At 43.5% G+C, this 19,838-nt stretch overlaps 1 protein-coding gene across 2 annotated transcripts in view; it reads right to left on the bottom strand.

Annotated features, from left to right (window-relative positions):
- The window catches only part of HACE1 (HECT domain and ankyrin repeat containing E3 ubiquitin protein ligase 1), a 285,154-nt gene that overhangs the window by 97,806 nt on the left and 167,510 nt on the right, over positions 1 to 19,838 (bottom strand). For both annotated transcript variants that reach the window (XM_086926665.1, XM_086926666.1), the window contains exons 17-19: positions 15,942 to 16,029; positions 10,321 to 10,470; positions 6,458 to 6,654 (exon numbers count right to left, since the gene is read on the bottom strand). In XM_086926665.1, the coding sequence (XP_086782791.1) occupies positions 6,458 to 6,654; positions 10,321 to 10,470; positions 15,942 to 16,029 (435 nt within the window). The remainder of the gene's footprint in view (positions 1 to 6,457; positions 6,655 to 10,320; positions 10,471 to 15,941; positions 16,030 to 19,838) is intronic.

The raw sequence follows: 19,838 nt of genomic DNA, 5'->3' as shown, positions 1-19,838 counted from the left end.
GCCTGATCCTCCCTCCCAGGATTTCGCATTGCGGCTGTGCGCTTCTCTTTCTTCTCCTCTCGTCGGGTCTCAGGTAAGGGAAAGGTGATAAAAAAGTAGTTACAGTGGGCCCGCCGCACATGGGGCACGCGGCGGGCCCCGGGTGGCATCATTTTTAAAAAAAAGGTTTGGCCTCGGGTCCCGCCGCGTGCCTGGTGTGCGGCGGGCCCGGGGCCACATTCTGTGGAGGCCCGCCGCATATGGGGCACGCGGCGGGCCCCGGGGTGCATAATTTTTAAAAAAATGGTTTGGCCTCGGGTCCCGCCGCGTGCCTGGTGTGTGGCGGGCCCGGGGCCACATTCTGTGGGGGCCCGCCGCATATGGGGCACGCGGCGGGCCCCGGGGGGCATAATTTTTGAAAAAATGGTTTGGCCTCGGGTCCCGCCGCGTGCACATGGGGCATGCGGCGGGCCCCGGGGGCACAATTTTTTTTTAAATGGTTTGGCTTCGGGTCCCGCCGCGTGCCCAGTGTGCGGCGGGCCCGGGGCCAGATTCTGTGGGGGCCCGCCGCACATGGGGCATGCGGCGGGCCCTGGGGGGCATAATTGTTTTAAAAATGGTTTGGCCTCGGGTCCCGCGGCGGACCCGGGGCCACATTCACTGGGGGCCCGCCGCACATGGGGCACGCGGCGGGCCCCGGGGGGCATAATTTAAAAAAAAAAAAAGGTTTGGCTTCGGGTCCCGCCGTGTGCCCGGTGTGCGGCGGGCCCGGGGCAACATTCTGTGGGGGCCCACCGCACATGGGGCACGCGGCGGTGCCCCGGGGGCATAATGGTTTTAAAAATGGTTTGGCCTCGGGTCCCGCCGCGTGCCCGGTGTGCTGCGGGCCCGGGGCCACATTCTGTGGGGGCCCGCCGCACATGGGGCACGCAGCGGGCCCCGGCGGCATAATTGTTAGAAAAATGCTTTGGCCTCGGGTCCCGCCACGTGCCCGGTGTGCGGCGGGCCCGGGGCCACATTCTGTGGGGGCCCGCCGCACATGGGGCACGCGGCGGGCCCCGGGGGGCATAATTTTTGAAAAAATGGTTTGGCCTCGGGTCCCGCCGCGTGCCCGGTATGCGGCGGGCCCGGGGCCACATTCTGTGGGGGCCCACCGCACATGGGGCACGCGGCGGGTCCCGGGGGGCATAATTTAAAAAAAAAAAAAGGTTTGGCCTCGGGTCCTGCCGCGTACCCGGTGTGCAGTGCACTGGTAAGTTTGGGGTTCTGGGTACCTCTGGGGAATTTCATAATTGTTTGTTTTGGTTTGGGGCAAATGTGTTCTCAGTGGGGAAAGGAACTGCAGTTTCAAGAGCCATTGGGCCAGCTGCCGCAGCGCACTGGTAAGTTTTGTGGTTCTGAACCCCTCTGGTGAGTTTCCTAACTCTTTATTTTGGTTCTTTTGCAGAGCATCACAGGGAAGAATATGCCGTTCCAAGAGCCGTAATTGGGTCAGCTGCCGCAGCGCACTGGTAAGTTTGGGGTTCTGGGCACCTCTGGGGAATTTCATAATTGTTTGTTTCGGTTTGGGGCAATTGTTGTGTTGTCTGTGGGGAAAGGAACTACAGTTTCAAGAGCCATTGGGCCAGCTGCCGCAGCGCACTGGTAAGTTTTGGGGTTCTGAGCCCCTCTGGTGAGTTTAACTCTTTATTTTGATTCTTTTGCAGAGCATCACAGGGAAGAATCTGCAGTTTCAAGAGCCAATTGGGCCACCTGATGCAGCGCACTGGTAAGTTTGGGGGTCTGGGCACCTCTGGGGAATTTCTTAATTGTTTGTTTGCTTTGGGGCAATTTTTTCACTTTCTTTGCACGTGGCTGACCGGGCACTTTTTGGTCCATTTTTCACCACCCATGCAACCTTTGGCATGTTATTTTTTTAATTTTCAGGCACTTACTTGGACTTTTTCAACAATTGCAATGGCTTTTCCCCCTTTGAACCACAGCTAACACCAAATATATTTGTAGGTGGCTGCCCATGCGGTTTTCACACTGTCTGTTTGCTCAACGCCGTTTGGGGACTGGCATTTACCATTGCAGTTATGGCCCTACAAGTTTGTCACTTTACTTGTGCTTCGGGGTTGCATGCATTTTTTATCATTGAGCACCGGCGCTTTCTGAACTTCCCATTCAACAATTGCCTTTACCCCCCTTTGAGATGCATTTAGTAATACCAACTATCTTTGTAGGTGAGTTAACTGACTGCACCACAACAGCGAGATCTTCTGTATTTCAAGGGAGCAACAAGCCACCACAACAACAGCAGAATGGAGAAGTTTCTGCAGCCTGCGAATGGTGTGAAGCACAGATCACATCTGCCCACCCAGATAACCGCAGCAGATCGGGCCAGAGACTACAGCACCGTGATGCACGCTGACGGTGGGGTTCTGTTTTTCAGTGTGCGCAATGTGGCAGTGGACCACATCCGGAAACACACTGTGGATATGCATGTGCGGTCCCAAAAACACTTGAAGCGCTGTTCAGATGATCCTGACCTTCAATCTTTGCCCAAACGTGCACGTCAGATGACGGTGAACTCGCTATTCACAAAGAGTACAGCTGCCGATGCCGCAAACCATGAAATGATAAGTGAGTGGGTTAACGTCTGCACCGCGTTGAACATTCCGCTGAGCAAAACCGACCACCCTGTGTTGCGCAAGTTCCTACACGAGCGAGTCCGGAATGGTGGAGCGATACCTGGGAGTCATCAGCTGCAAGAACGTTATCTCCCAGAGAGATATATAAGTGCCAATAACGAGCTGAAAGACCTATTGAAAGATCAGAAGATCAGTGTTATCTTTGATGAAACACCAGATATCGAAGGGCGGTGTGTTTTGAATGTGCTAGTTGCAGTAGTCTCTCCGCAGGGTGCCCGTCAGATCCATACCCACCTGGTGGACACAGTCTTCCTATCACAGTGCAACCATGGGATTGTAGCGCAAGCTGTTGTAAAGGTGCTCACAGAGTACAGCATAGACTTGCAGAACGTTATTTCTTTTAACACTGACAACGCGACATACATGCTCAAGGCATACAACACGGTGTTGAGGAATCTGTATACAAACTCCATACACATCAACTGCTTGGCACACATAATGAATCTTGTTGGAGAGTCATTTAGGAAGCCTTTTGTGGAGCTAAATGCTTTCCTTCTGTACTTCTCCCTCATCTTTTACATGGCCGGTAGCAGAAAGAGAAGGTACCTGCACCATCTTGCTGAGAACCATGGGATGAAAGCACGGGTGGCACCTGACCCTTGCAGTACCCGCTGGAATTCTTGGTTTGCCGCTGTCCAGTACCACTGCAAGCACTTTGAGGCCTATGCTGGGTTTGTTGAGTCTGAGATGCAACTCAGCAAGTCTCCCCCAGATTCCCTTGAAAATCTACAGAAGATTTTGAACAGCGACCAAAGGGAGTGCATTAAAGTCCAATTGGACATTGTGGCAGAAAAATGCCAAAGCATTTTAAACCTGATGGAGTTATTCCAGAGTCAGACACCAGTGACCATGAAGGTATATGATTATTTGGAGGACCTCCACATGAACCTAACCAACAATTCAGTCCTGACTGTGGAGTCACTACAACCTTTTCTACAGACCACTGCAGGGGCAAAATTAAGTCTGGCACAGAAAAAAAAGATAACAGCCCAGCTTAATGAAGCCTTTGAACATTCACTAGAAAAGGTGGGCAAATACATGGGGGAGGCCCAGCCAGGCATACAATTCTTGAAACAAGTGCGCCTTTTCAATCCTGCGCGACTCTGCATCCTGCCTAATGAGAAGAGTGCCTATTCAGCCATCCCTGGTTTGAGCTAAGTTCCCGATCAGGAGCTTCGCCTCTACTTTGAAAATGTAGGCCCAGAAGCAGTGCAGGCATCTGTTTCTGGAGTTATTGACACGGACCTCTTTTGGCGTGGGCTGGCTGACCGCATTCCAGCTCTTTCCCAACTTGCAGCTGTGTACAAGGACTGTGTGACCAGTTCTGCAGATGCTGAAAGGAGCAACAGCATCTACAAAATTATTCTCTCATCCAGACGACGGTCCCTTTCAGAGCAATCGATCCGGGCATTATTGTTTTTACATTATAACCAGCAGCACAATACTGGTCTAGATTTGGAGTGCTCAGAAGAACTGAACGTACATGGCCAAGATTAACATGCCTTTTAACCAAAACAAATGGGCTGAATTGTAAATAAACTAAATGTACATAGCTCCATGTTGTAAAAAAACTCAAACAGTAAGATATCTGTGTTTGTTGTCGAAAACCCCCCAAAATAAAATGCCGCTAAATGCCGCTAAATTTCCATTTTTGTGCCGCTAAATTTTCATTTTTGTGCCGCTAAATTTGGCAATCCATGCCGCTATATCCTGAGGGGTCTGTCTATGCCATCTTGTTATCTGTCAATTGACTTGCGGACAAGATCCTGGTTTTACCCAGGTATCCATGAGGGTAACCTAAAAGGCCTCACTGAAGGGAAGGAGCGGCTCTGGTGAAATCTGTTCTGGCTGCAGGAGTTCAGAGAGGACAATGGTTTTCACTTCCATTGAGGGTAACTGCAAGTCAAGGATTTTGGCAGCTCTTCTAACGACCATGGCAAGAGATGCTGATTCCGCCATATAGGGGCCAGTTGGAGAATGGAGAACAGTGTCAGGGGAGATGTCCAGTCCACCGGCGTCGTGGAGATGAAAAACAAATTCTCCTTATCAGAGATTTTGAAATAATTGTCCCTATTGTCATCTCCATGAAGTTCGGGGTCTGAAAACCTTTGAGGTAGTGGAAGCGTATCAAAGTCAGAAAGAGGCTGTAGCGGAGGTCAAAGTGGCTGCGACTTCAAACAAGGTTGCAGCGGTTTCGCTTCAGAGTCTGAAAGGACTATGGGTTCTACCTCCTGTGGGTGTAGCATCACTGCCGGTGTTGAAGTATGGGGGTCCAGCACAGATCTCAGTGCCGTAGACAGAATCACAGCCAGTACGGGGTCTAGAGAGGCACTGAGTACCAGGAATAGATTTGTTGGAAGGAGCCGGACTACAGGCCTCCTCTTGGGCTAGAAAGGTGCACCACAGCGCTCCGGAAGTGTACTGAAGATGCTTGGCTCCTTACTGATATTACGTCATGATAGGGTACCAGTAACCGGTTGTGATATTATTGCATGAGGCAGAATTCAGCTGATTTTATGTTACAGCTAATCCGTATTGGACCTTACTGTTATAGACAGGACAGTCCACTTGAATGTAAGGCAACCAATTATAAAAAGCAAAGAAAACCATTGGCAAAGACATCAGGTCTGGCTTTAATATGCCAATGCATATATACAAACGCATTCACAAAAACTTTTACATGCATAAATGCTGCTTGTCACATTAAAGCCCGCACTACTGCTTTGGAAATGCTGGGGCAAAGTAACAAAAAAAGAAATATTTCCTGCATATAAAGATGTAGAAGAAAAAGATGTAGAAGAAATGAGAAAAGCAGCATTAGAAGTTTACTTTTGAGATGTAAATGAGTCACTTGTGGAATTCAATAGGAGGACTTCTTAGAAGGCGAAATGATCAAATGAATGGCCAATAGCATGAGGTGAGAGAACGAAGCTCCTCTGAGTAGCTTCGTTTATGTAAAAAAATGTGTAACAATATGTCAGCAAAAAGCTGCGCTGTTACATAGATCTAAAAATAGACATTTTCGAATAAACATGTACATGATTATTAAAGAATAAAAAGCCACATTAAAACGATTGTAAGCGGACAGACAAACCACCTGCATTCCCATTAATGTCATGATAATATGCTGCAATCTTCCAGTGCTTGGCTCCTACGGAATGCACACTGAGGGGCACCTCGCACTGAGGATGTACGTTTGAATGACCTGCGATAAACACCATAGTGCCGGGTCCACCCCTTCAGTGCCAATAATTAGTGGTAAGTGGAACAGCAAGGCTCGTCTTAATTGGGCAAGAAAATAAATTGCATCACAGTGGCAATGCTGGCCACTATATGGTGATTAAGTATAATGAATGTTTGTTTATTAACAAAGATACTCAAAAAGTCCCTATGTATCAGACACACATTTGGCAAGTCCTTTACCCTTTTAAGCAATCATTTGTAAAATAGCGGTCCATTTGAATTCAATAGTTTTAGGAATAGATAAAAAATATATAAACATTTGCATATGACAGACTATCTACAGAATTATGTCTAGAATCTGACAAAAGAAGTTATAATTACACCACTATCCTTAACGGTTTGGTTGAGGCAACATGTGGACATTTGAATATTCAGCTGATTCCACACAGCACTAACCTATTGAACAACCTCATCGGCAGAAATATCTGTGGTTGAAAAACATTGAAAGAACCCACAATACACTGGACACTTTAAAATCGTGTCAACTTGGTAAGTGACATGCATTTTTATTTTATACAACCATCATAAATTAAGACACTGACCTTGTTCTCCTGTGTTACAAGAATGCTGGTTCCTCCGGGCTTCAGAGGGACTTCTTCCATTGCTCCAAACACATCAGTCTCTACCGAGAAGGTCAGCTCCAGACCCAAGTCACTGATGTCATTGTCTAAAATCCACTGTAAGTTTTTGGCATACTCTGGGTCTATTGATGCGACATCCTGGTAATTCACTGGAATGCCTACAGAAACAAGACACATTTGTTTCTCGGGTTCCTGAATCTCATTCTTTTCTCTTGTGAAAGGCTGCCCTCTGCTGCTCCGATAAAATACTGCAGAGTGCAAATACAATATGTACAGCGTATGTTTGCATATATTCTTGCATGTAATGCGTAACAGTGCTGCGTTTTAGGTCTCGCCTACAGACCCAAAGGCTACACAAAACTCCTGATCTGGCAATGTTTGCCACTTGGCCATTATTACATGCATTTTATTGAACTGGCCGGTACGAAAATTACGAAAATCAACTAAAGCTGGTATTTCCTCCTCTGATCAATATCTTCTTAAAACAGTAAACGTAAGATGAAAGCAGTTTAAAATGTGGTATAAAGCTGCTTTATTGAGCCATGACTGATAGTTAACTAAACAAAGGCAGAAAGGTGATGTTAAGAAGCAATATGGACGTTTATATTATTGTATAAAAAGTCATCTTTCAATATTATGTAATAGCCTTTGTTGACGCCTAAAACACGAGGAAACAGAAGGTTATTTTTTTTAATTGTAGTATTATGTAGCGTGAACTCGGCCCAAGGGCAGAGATTATACGAGCACCAATCACATTGCAGAATATCAATTTCATTTTTAATTAAGGTCTTGGGCAATTAAGTCATTTGCCCAGAATCACAGGATGTTGAGCTGAGGCTGGGGCTCGAACCTATTTCCATAGTTCCAAATTTGGCAGCCCTGACCCTAACATTGCATCCTCTCAATTTTTCTCGCTGGGGAAAGGTGCCTCACTGGGAGGCCTATGCAAACATACACCTCCCTCCACCAAGGCCCGAAAGACACTAGAGAGGAGGTGCCAACAAAAGGCCCTCAGCGAGGCAGCTTCACTTACTCTACCCCCTCCCCAAGGAACTATAGCCTCAGGGCAATGGCCTGGCAGGGAAGGGATGAATTAAAACAAAACAGAGCTGCTCCAGCTCCAGGGGAGCTGAGGTGAAGATGGCCCAATGACCGTACCACCTGCCTCCAGCCAGACTGCCGCACTCTCAACATCCCGCCTCAGTTTAACAGCGTGTTAGGTGAGTGGAACACCGCTTCTGGGTGTCTGCACCGGCCCCACGGGGGCCGAGCTAAAGTTTGCAGTGGCCAGAACTATACTGGTCTAGTGACACAGCTGCAAACTACCCCTCAGAGCCTGTCTGCCCATGATGCTGGTCTCACATTACAGTGGCCTGGCACGGGAGGCAGAAAGATTATGTTGGCCAGCTGACAGAGCTCCAAACAAAAACCAGCCCACATCTGACTCTTAGGGACTGGCCCGTCGCCCAATTCCGGATTGCTCGCCTTCCCAATCCGTTGCTACTACAGACAGCTTTGATAGTGTAGCGAAAGCTCAATTCAGCACACTTTGCTCCACCTCACCCCTCCAAAGAGAAAGAGTGACTCGATTGGCTGGACCCAAGAGGGCCTTGACATTTTACACTGGGCGCACCAAGGACTGTCGAGTGGACCATCTGCTTTCCGACAGGTTCTCTCGGGCAAAGAAAGGTAAGGTGGTGCAGAAAAGGGCTTTGTGAAGGTGGAGAGTCCTCGGCCTTCAGACCTGCAACGCACTGACCAAAGATCGAGACCTCATGTTATCACACTTTGCTCCACCTCACTCTTCCAAAGAGGAAGCCCCAGAACACACAACATAAGAACCATCCCTGACAATGGACCAGAAACACGCGAGTATAACATTGTGAAAGGCCACAGCCCAACTCTATAGTTAATTTGCGAACACTTCAGAGAAAGGTGGCAATGTAAATAATTGGTTAAACTGCTATGTAAATGTATTCCTCATCATCGGCCTTAGCAACCTTGGCAAGGAACGAAAGTGTCCAGCTACATGTTTGGGTTCACCTTATTGCCAGTGAAATTGGACGTCAAATCACACACATTGCACCGTATGGGTTCTTTCCATGGCGCCTAGATATGGTTTTGGGGGCAGGAGTGCCCCTGGCCGCTGCTGGGAGCTCTCTCTCGCATTTGTAAACCGGTTTTAATTTACAAACAATTTTGTAGGTAAGAGGAGAGTGACTTAAAGTGACCCTTCTATTAGAAAACTTCTGGAAAAGAAAAAAATCCAGGTGAATAACAGAACTGCTGTTCTAGATGTCTCATTGAATTATCAGTTCACTGCGGACACCGGAGGTGCCTGAAAGTTAAATCTCAGTAATGCAAGTTCAGCCTTCCACATGTCCAACGTCGGAAAAAGATAAAGCGGTTAACACTTACACTAGTTTACATTGCGTATTAACACAAACATGTGAAAGATAGCCCTTAGAAACCATGAACTCTGCATAGTGTTGGAAACAATATTGATTTACCCAAGTCCCACCCACGTTCTTTAAGGTCTGAATATGCGGCTCCTTAAAAATGCAGGAATATGGGAGATGTAAAGTATGAACACCGTTTGTTAAATTGTCAAGAAAGAAGGTTGAATGTTCTGGGGCCAGAAATGATTACAGGTTATAGACAGCACATAACGCAGCGCCCCTTTCTAGCAGCGTTGTTGATGGTGAACACAATGAAAGAGGTGATTCAACTATCTGAATTCACCAGATACATGCAGTGCATTTACACCGGCACCATTTGAAGCACAGAACATTATTCAATTCTGTCCAAGGCTTATTTCGACACATCTGTACGTTTGCATATGGCAGGCCTAGATGGAGCACTGTATTGTATCTTGACATAGGGCCAGGAAAAAATCATACCCTATGAGGGACTAACTGAACTTTGATCTTTGACGTAGTTTGTGGAGTCATTTTGGCATTTCGGAGAAAAGACACGTTTCTTCAATAGAATATTTTCATTATGCATGAGATCAGAATTGTGCCTCGAGAACTCGTTTTGTGCCTCAATGTTTTCTCGACAAAAATACATTGCACACAGTAAGGTTTGTCAAGTGCAAGTTAAACAGCAGCAACACTTCCCTATGCATTTTTCGTAAATGTGCTTTTAGGTATCATCAATAGAAAGGTTTAGCTGTCTGTTGTTTAATAACTATTGTCACTTATACATTAAAATATATACACATAGTGAGCTTAGGTGAGCCCTTGCTCTTGGATTGGACAGCTTTCTCGTCAAACTGATTTTCCTGCTTTGCTGTGGATAGCTTTCTTCTCTATTATTTGTACTACTTCTGGAGCATCGTTTCTTTACTGTATTCCGATTGGATGACATTTGTGTCCTTCCTCTGCCTGCATTCAGGGAACTTTTTTCATGGGCGTGCATGTGTTTTCTTTACCCAGCTTGTGTTTTTTCCTTCTTCCCCTTCTCAGCCAAGATTTTCATGCTTTTTTTCCTCCTCCCTCCCTGCCTCATGCTCGTCCAGCATCCCAATTGCTACATGTTGATATATTCCCTCCAGCCCCGCCCCACCTTGCCTCTCTGATGCTGCCCGCCACCTTGGAATAATACATTTAAAAAATGGCCACCTCTTAATGCGGTCTCGCTATAAGTGAATGAATGCATGATAGCATGCATGAAAGTCACCGCTCTTTTTCTTTTCTGCTGATGCTGCACACCATTAGCTGAATGTATTGGCAAACCAGAAAATAGGCATTAGCAGGCAAAAGGCAAGACCTATTGGCTTTGCAATGCTTGTTGTTTTGATTGCTTCTGGAAAGAATCCATACCTAGAATGTGCTTGTAGAACGATCTTGTGAAGTAAATGTTGACCAGCTGTCGGTGGTAGAGAGCCAAGCCCAAGATCTCGCCTGCAAACCGGAAGTAGTTCAAGTGGTCTGGATTCACAGAAGAGTTGCTGTTTGGTTGAAAAGTTGTTCCTAAACAGAAAACAAATTTTCATATGACGAAGAATATTTATATTGAAACTTCTGATATTAAAAACACATACACATGCAAATATTATATTAGATTCCGATCAGCAAGTCCAGTTCTTTAGTTTCTATAAACTCATTTCAGAAAATTAGTTCAGTAGATCTGAGGATCCTAACCTTTTCAAACCTGTGAAACCTTACGAAACCACTACTGGGTGCGGGGGGCCACATCCTATTCCATTTCTAGGATTTAAAGTAGGAAACGATACACAAAAACACACAAACAAGTACACATCAAGCAAATAACCAAATCATGAAATATTTAAATCAGAAACAAAAACATATACAGAAATTAGATATTAATTTTACTGGGAAGGTTGGTGCTGGAAGTCAGCGACTAGCTTTTCAATATTTGGTTATATTTTTGAACGATGAATTCGGAGGTCAGATGCTCTGCTTCATAAGCAACATCTGTATTTATTTGTAGGTACGCTAGTGCTAAGAAAACTTTATACATCAATAGTGGGTGGAGCAGTTAATTAAAATCCCCAGTACTCTGTACCATATCGGGATGATACATTCACACATACATCCAAAAATAAGCTAGAGAAGTTTACTTGAATTCAAGTTTTAGTGCATCTTTAGATTTCAATAATGCAATTTCTTCTGCTGCTATGTCCTATTTGTAAATATCTATATTAAAACAATCATTAATACATGGTTTACTTTCATCTGGAGGTGTAGGACACTTATGAAACACACATAGCATATTTTGCGGATTAAAAATAAAAGTTCCAAAATGTTATATAGTAATTCTTCATCAGTAGATTTTAAGAAGATCGTCTGGTTTAGAAAAACATTTACATTTGTTTTGGTAAGTGACAAGCTCACAATTCAAGCACTTTTTCATTGTCTCAAACTTGTCTTTTACCTTAAAAATGTTGAAGCTTTCTCCATACATGATCAATTTGAGTGCATTTAAATGAGGGAAAATGTCTCCTATACATGGAAGCAGTGCTCAGTGCAAATTAAGAAGCCGGATCAATTGAGAATACTCTGATTTTGTCTCTTAATTCATAAAGCAGAGATGACACTTTGCCATGAGGCAGCCATCAAACGCCTGCAAGCAGCAACAGTTGGTAATGTTCACTATCCACAGACAAAGCTGCTAAAAAACACAGAATTTAGCTATTGTAAAATGTACATTTTGTACAAATTAATTCAATACCCTTTTTAGCTCTTTAGGAATCTTCTTATCATCTAAAGATTAAACAGCAGAGCCATGTAGCGAAAGTATCATTTTTGCTTATCTGTTCAATGGCTCCAACTAGTCTCCGATGAGGCCCATTGGTGTGAATTTGACATCCGACTTCCACTTGATGTCAGAAATTCATTCAAACTGTTGTATGCCTCTTCGGCAATTGCGCAAATAAAGTGGTGGCAGAGAATACATCTTCAGTAACTTTTATGTGAAACGTGTATCCAACTTGACACAGAAAATTAGATTTGTTTGCAATTCTGTACTTAAGCCTCTTGCAAGCAATAATTCTGCCTTTGACAAATTATTTTAATTAACTGTTCACCACTTTTTCTCCAACCACTGTACTAATCTTGGCTTTAGCAGACCAGAAGGTTATATCAGCTCTCCAATGTTTGCAAAAACCCAATGTGATGTTAATGAATTTTCAAATTTGCCGGACCTCTTGCTCATTGTTTTGGAAAAATGCTATGGTTTAAATATCATGTTCTTTATATTCGTTTTTCAAATGTCTTCATAATTTAGATGGCTTCATGGTCTCATATCGTAACACACATTGCTTCTAATCTGAACCTTCACAAGTTAAGCCCATCAATAAATAACTTACATCATAACTGCAGCATTTATGACATGATTTTAGATTTTGGATTATGCAGAACATCTGCCAAATGTGTTGAACGTCCAGTCTGTCCTATTTAGACAGTATCAGAATCTGTAGAACCTAAATATGGTGGTCAGTACATCTGCCGCTTTTTGGTAGATGCACCATATCCAGTATAATGCACGCTTACCAATGTCTTAAGTGTTTTTAGGATTAGGCATCAATCAGATACTAATTATCATAATTGTTTGATACCTGCAAATCTAGCTATGCATAACCTTATGGTAAGGCACTGTATTGTAACTGGTTCTAGTAAAGTGCACTTTTGTTAACCCCTTCCGTGCGGGGGTAATTGCCCTGCTGTGCTGGGGGGCGGGCGCGCAGCGCCCCCATGCTCATGACGAGCTCAGCTCGTCATGAGGCACGGCGCTCGTGTGCTCGTGAAGGGCTGAGCTCGTCATGAGCTCACCCGTTCCCGTGGAACGCTCAGCACAGCAGGGGAATTCTCCCCGCGTGTGGGGGTTCCACGGCTCATGACGAGCTGAGCTCGACATGAGCACTGGAGCGCCATGCCTCATGACGAGCTCAGCTCGTCATGAGCATGGATGAGGTTAAGACACTTACACCGTCATTAGGCACACTGTATATAAAAGTCCGTTATTCCACACTGAGTGTTCGTGCTCAACTGCAAGATACTCAACAGACCAATAAATTAAGGATCTGGCTATTTAAAACAAGTTTTACATTTATGTTAACTCATAATGCAAGATGATCTCATACCGAAAAGGCGTGAGATGTCAAGAAAGTCAGGCATGCATTCACCTATTTCACCACTTCGCTAGCCAATCTAGTTTACAAAATCTAGCTTTGCTTATCGGTGACCTCAAATGAAGGACTAGTACGTTTGGACAAAAAACAGCATGCATTAGGAGCAAAAAAGACAAACCAATATGCTAGAGTCTAGAATATTGCTTTGTTTTTTCCCCCCTAATTCTTGTTATTTTCTTGTCTGCTCATCTCACTGCAAAGGACATCACCTTCAATTTTAACCTCCAGTTTCAAATGCCTTCACCTTTAGAGATGGTTTTGAAATGTTCAATTTCACATTTTGTTTACACACACATTTTATTTTTTGTTAACCCTCCAAGATAATTTCATTTTCTAAACAGCAGTGGATCACCTGAGCAGGTATTACGTACCCACAAGTGTACACGGACCACAAGTTAGGAACCACCGGTTGTCATTAGTTGTAGCCCAACAGTGGCACTGTGCATGGTAAAATCTGCTGGGGTTTTAGAAGACAAAACCATACAAGGGCATGTTCTGGATCTCATTAAGAAGAAACATTAACAAAAACAGGTTTGTTTTTAAAAAGCTCATGCATGGAAACCCTGACATGCACAAATGGGAATAGACTATTTGTGCGGGTCTCTGTGAAACCTATTTCTGTGCCTCCTGTGTTTGTGTGCTAGTTTTCATTCCCGAAGGTTGCCCCTCACAAGAACACCAATTACTTTACAGAAAAAACAAGCTTACATTCTTCTAAAAGATTCCAACTGTAAAAATGTTGAGAACAATTTACAACTAACAATTTGCCTTGCGCAAGTGCAATTCAGGCCCAAACATAGAATGTTTGTCTAATGGGTTGATCCACGCATGAATGCCACTTGCAGCAAAGCAATTGGCTGAAGGAAGCAGATACGCTGCCTTATTCTATGTATGCTATTCGATTGACTGATTCATTGTGTGTCTGACACCCCAAATGAGCAATGGTTGAAAGGGGCTGACATGTACTACTATAAACGTTTTATTATATATTCATTTCAACCAATGATGCAAGACAGAGAGAGATGCTTTTATGTTCTCTATGACAATAGATGGTCAGGGTCTGCTAAGCTCTAGTAACAATAACTCATGCCCCGAGGTAAACTAACTTGCGTCCTTGCCTTGCACAGCTAATTATCCCACATATTATATCACTCATGACAAGGTATATGACCTCACCGACAACATAACTGCAACATTTTAAACAACATCATTAATGACAAGACTGTGCATGGCGGGGGTGTGAGTTATAGTTACCTTAGAGTACGAGTAATGGCCCCTTAGGTAAACGCCCATGCACCTAAATTCAGAAGGGAAACACAGCAAAAGGCCCTGGTTCCAGGTTGGGTGGATGTAGATTAGGTATCTGGCACGCTCGGTATATACACCGCGGCCTGAGTTATAGTTAATAGACATAACTATAAATGGTGAATTTCAGTATTTTTTTTTTGTTTAAAATGTTACGCGGTCACTGAAGTTTTCAACTAACTACAAGGTCACTTTAACTTTAGTTTTTTTCAGTGAATATATTTATATATACACACCATGTCATGAGTGATGTAATATGTGGGATAATTAGCAGTGCATGGCAAGGACACAAGTTTGTTTAACTCCGGGCATGAGTTATGGTTACTAGAGCTTAGCCCCTCATTGGCTCAAATGAATATATGATAAAATGTATAAAGTGGTACGCCACGATGGATCAGTATATTATATACCCATATATTATGGGAAACTGAAAAGGGAAACATGCCATCTATATATGTACATACATGTGCCCACAAGCCCCATAACATTCTATAACTTCCTTGCAGTGTTGAATATTTTCAGAACAATTGAGACAAAGTATGTTTACCATGTTGAGGCTCCCTTCAGAACAATTGAGAAAGTATGTTTACCATATTGAGGGTCCCAGAAAAATTTTGGAAATGGGGGGCGGGAGGCGCAGCATTAAAAGCTTGAAGGCCACTGCGCTAAAATAATATTATGTGTTTTATCATACGAATACTGCTCGTATTCACAATCTGTCTGCTAAAAGATGTTGGACCTATGTAGGAGTGAGCCATTAAAAAAATGTACAAGGCAGTGACAAACCCAAACAGAATAACATCCTTTTTTTGCAATAAAAGATTCTATTGTATCTTCCTGCAAAAAATGCGGTAAGATTTAAACTTATGAGGTACACTGTACCACGTGAAAGACGAAACTGTCAGAAAGGACACCCACCAAATGATTGTTGCTTACAGACATATTAACAAGCCATTTAAAAAAAAATAGGCTGTGGGTGAAACCTGACACTGAGTTAGGAGAATTTGTCCATACGGAACTGTAAATGTACCACCTACTTTCCCATCCAAATTGCCTCAAAACCTAAAACAAAACATGTATATAGAAATTTGACCAGAGCTACAATACAACTTTGCCTGTTGCCCCTCGTTGTTTATGAGAACTATCAGCCGGCCAAGAGGTAAGGGGTAGCTCAAGAACTGCACAGTTACGTGGGAGCTTGTGGAATGACTGGATTCTTTACAATAGTCTGCAACATCTTGTGGTGGCAGAGAGGAAAGTCATGAGCCAGTCCCAATTGCAAACACTTCAATGTTTAAAATATTCAACTTTCTTAAACTGCACACTATTTTACTTTGTGCTATATATAACTTCACAAAGCATCATCTATTGTGTATGTACAATCTGCGGAAAAAGATCAAAGTCATTTTGCATTCCTACGAAACTACACTCACATCCTCTTGATAATCAACATATAATTGTGTAATTAACAAGCAAATTACATACCATCAGCGGACTGAGTGAAAAGTGCATAATCTGGGTTAATGATTTCATTAGACAAAATATCAAACCACTCCCGCACTACGCCTTGGCCCTACAGAGAGAAAAACATACAGAACAAATGTATTTTATAATAAGCACATATCCATTTCATTAGAGCTTTTACAAGAATGTGTATGAATCTAGAAATAAACAAGACTACTCAATAATAAAAAGCACACCATCAGAATAAATATAACATGTTAATTAATAGAGATGTGCCCATGATTTATTAGTTATGTACTACAGGTGACAACAAAGGACAAGTTACTTACATTCGGTAACACCTCATCTGGGAGGCACATGATCTAGCCTAAGATTCCTTACCTTTGACCTTCCAGCCGTCAGGTTGGACCAGCAAGGTTTTTGACAGCTGTACCCCTTCGCCTAGCTAGGTTGCATCGGTCGACTCCACATGACGTCATAGGCGGCAGGTTCATGGTTGTCGTGACGCCTGTGTCGTCTATATAGGCTGAAAAGTTGTGCGCACTGTTACAGTAAGCGCATCCCTGTTATTGGGCACACCATAGGTTCTAACATATAGACTCCTCAATAGTTGGTGTTAGAAATCTTTCTTTATTTCATTTCATTTGATAGATATTCATTCCATATCCATTGTACACTTGTTTAAATATATATTTTTTACTTTGTATCTATATTTAAAACTTCTTGTTAAACGCTCCAATGCATTTCGGGCCGACTAGCCCTTTATCCGGGAGCACTATAAACAAAAATAAACGAGATATCCCTTGTAATATAGCCATAGAAAATATACAGTTTAACATCTATACATATCGGATAGTATATCAGCTGTTCATGCGTAGTGTGCAACGCGTGATATGTTGGTTGCATGCTTTAAAAAACGTGTATCACGGAAAAAGTGAGGCCGACGTGGTTGCGATGGCGTACCCATAGTACTTACTCAGGCTCAGACGTAGGTGCGTTGATATGTCCTAAATAAAAATAATGGTAAACTAATGTAAATAAAGATGTACCCTCAGTGGGGGGCTACACTCAGGGTTGTGATAACCCGCATGACAAAGACTTACTTGGCAAAATGCTTCGTATATCGGCAGCGTTCCGAGAATCAGTCTCCAGCGAAAATCGCGGTACGGGTATAGGTGATGCCGGAAGTGGAGGTATAATTCATGTGATACGATCACGTGATTAGTGTTTCGAAACACAAAAATAAACATAAAAAACGGACTTTGGTTCCCGAGTGTCATATTGGGTGTAAGTGTATATATTGTGGTGCTGCTATCAACAACAAGTCAACCAACCATATCTAACGCATATGATATAGAATACACAATGCAAATGTACAAGAAACATATAGAGATATACACTGTAGTGAAAACAGTAGGCAGCAAAGACATCATAGGTCAGTATACCACAAATGTGATCTGTTTCAGTTAAAACTTATCTGTTTCAGTAGGTAGCTTGGTTGGGAGGAGGGGGGACAGTCACTCCACTTGCCATAGCGCGGGGACACGCCAGTGGCGTAACCAGGCGCTTAATAAATTTCCAATAATAATAATAATAATAATTAAATAAAACAACTGAGTTCTGTCTGATCATTAAGCCCTTTGGGCTTCATTGATTGTAGGCGGTATATCCAAGCTGTTTCGCGTTGGAGTAAAGTTTTGTTATTGTCTCTTCCCTCACATTTTTCGATGGTTTCCAGAACCAGGAATTTCAACTGTGCGATATTGTGGTGTTGTTCCATAAAATGTGCCGCAACGTTAGATTTCGTATTTTTTGTTCGTACGTTTGATTTATGTTCATTCAGGCGCGTTTTTATTTTTCTTTCTGTTTTGCCGATGTAAATTTTCCCACAAGGAAATTTAGGGAGATATATTAGATTGGCTGAATCACATGTGGCATTTACATGAGGTTTGATGGTTTGGCCTCTCATCGGGTGTGTGATAGAATTGCCTTTAATAACATTATTGCAACTATTGCAATTCAAGCATGGAAGAGTTCCTCTTGTTTTTTCTTTCGTGAAGGTTTCTGTCGATAGTATTTCTTTAATGTTGTTGCTTCTAGTGTATGCGAAGATGGGTGGTTTGCTAAAAATGTTGTTGAACTCTGTTTCAGAAGAAAGGATCATCCAATGTCGCATGATGATTTTTCTGTATATGGAGCTTGCTGTGGAAAATGTTGATACCAGGATAATTCTGTCGTCTTTAGTTTTAGTGGTTCTTATCAGTGCCTGTTCTCTGGTGATTTTAGATACTCTATCTTCTGCTTATTTTATGATGTTGTTTGGGTATCCTCTTTCTGTGAATCTTACACCCATCTCTTTGATACGTTTTTCACTCAATTCCATGTTGGAGGTAATTCGTTTAGCTCTTAACATTTGGGAGTATGGAAGGTGATTTTTTAAAGCTCCCTGGTGAAAGCTAGTAAAATGCAACGTATTATTGCGGTCAGTTGTTTTGCGGAAGATATCCGTTTCAAAGAGATGGGTGTAAGAAAAAAAATATATTTAAACAAGGATACAATGGATATGGAATAAATATCTATCAAATGAAATGAAATAAAGAAAGTTTTCTAACACCAACTATCGAGGAGTCTATATGTTAGAACCTATGGTGTGCCCAATAACAGGGATGCGCTTACTGTAACAGTGCGCACAACTTTTCAATTTACGAGTTAATAGAGCAGGACGGCTCTATTACCTGTCGGAGCACCTGACCACATATAAACATTGCGTACTCAAAACTTACATAAGGAAGAATACGTACTTTCATAGGCTGTGCAACGTTCCCATCACCATAAAGTTTGTCTATATAGGTGCCACCCTGGCACGCTGACATCAATACTTTTCACGCCAGAAGCGCAGAGCCATGAATTGACTGACTGTGGCGTGTCAAAAAACAACTGGGGCCTTGAAGGCAAAACAGTCCTGGCACTCAACCAATCTGCAGTGCAGGGAGAATGGGTGGGTGAGTGAGGAATCGATGGCTAGATCATATCTCTACAAGATAAGGTGTTACCAAAGGTAAGTAACTTGTCCATCTGATACAGACATCTAGCCACAGATTCCTTACCTTTGAACAGATACCTAAGCAATACCTTTGAACAGATACCCAAGCAATACCATTCCCAGAAGAGGGACTGCAGGAAAGGTTTCAGACTAAGAAATCCTGCAAGACAGAGCAGCCAAAGAGGCCCTCCTTGCAGGGCTGAGAATCCAAGCAGTAGTGGCTAGTGAATGTGTGAATAGATGGCTACGTGGCCGCTTGGCAGAGGTCACTAACCGGGGCACCATGCTGAAGAGCGGTGGTGGTTGCCTTCGCCCTGCTAGAATGGGCACTTAGGCCTTCAGGAGGTTATTTCTTCACCAAGGCATAACATATTTTTATGCAGAGGATGACCCAGCATGAAATGGTGCTCTTCTGAGCAACTGGCCCTTCTTTGCTCCAATGCCCCCTACGAAGAGTTGGTTATCCACCTGGAAATCTTCAGTCCGATCAAGGTAGAAATATAACGCTTTTTTGGGTCCTGAGGGTGGAGACGCTCCTCTTCCTTGGAAGGATGCAGAGGTGCATAGGAGGCGGGCAGAGAAACAGATTGAGCTAGATGGAAAGGTGTTACCCCCTTAGGCAGAAAAGATGCCAGAGTGCGGAGCACTACTTTGAAAGACGGTCAGGTAAGGAGGCTGGGATGACGGTGCCTGCAGTTCGCTCATCCTCCTGGCAGAAGTTATTGCCACTGAAAGGCTGTTTTGATAGTGAGCAGGCAGAGAGGGTAATTGTGCTGAGGCTCAAAAGGTGTACACATCCAAAAGGTAAGGACCAAATTAAGGTCCCACAGGGGCATAATATAAGGAGAAGGGGGAACAGATGGGTAAGCTCCTTC

Source organism: Lissotriton vulgaris, chromosome 6, assembly GCF_964263255.1.
Source record: "Lissotriton vulgaris chromosome 6, aLisVul1.2, whole genome shotgun sequence".
Lineage (NCBI taxonomy): Eukaryota > Metazoa > Chordata > Amphibia > Caudata > Salamandridae > Lissotriton > Lissotriton vulgaris.
Note: the sequence above shows the minus strand (reverse complement) of the source record. Positions and strands in the feature narration are given on the sequence as shown.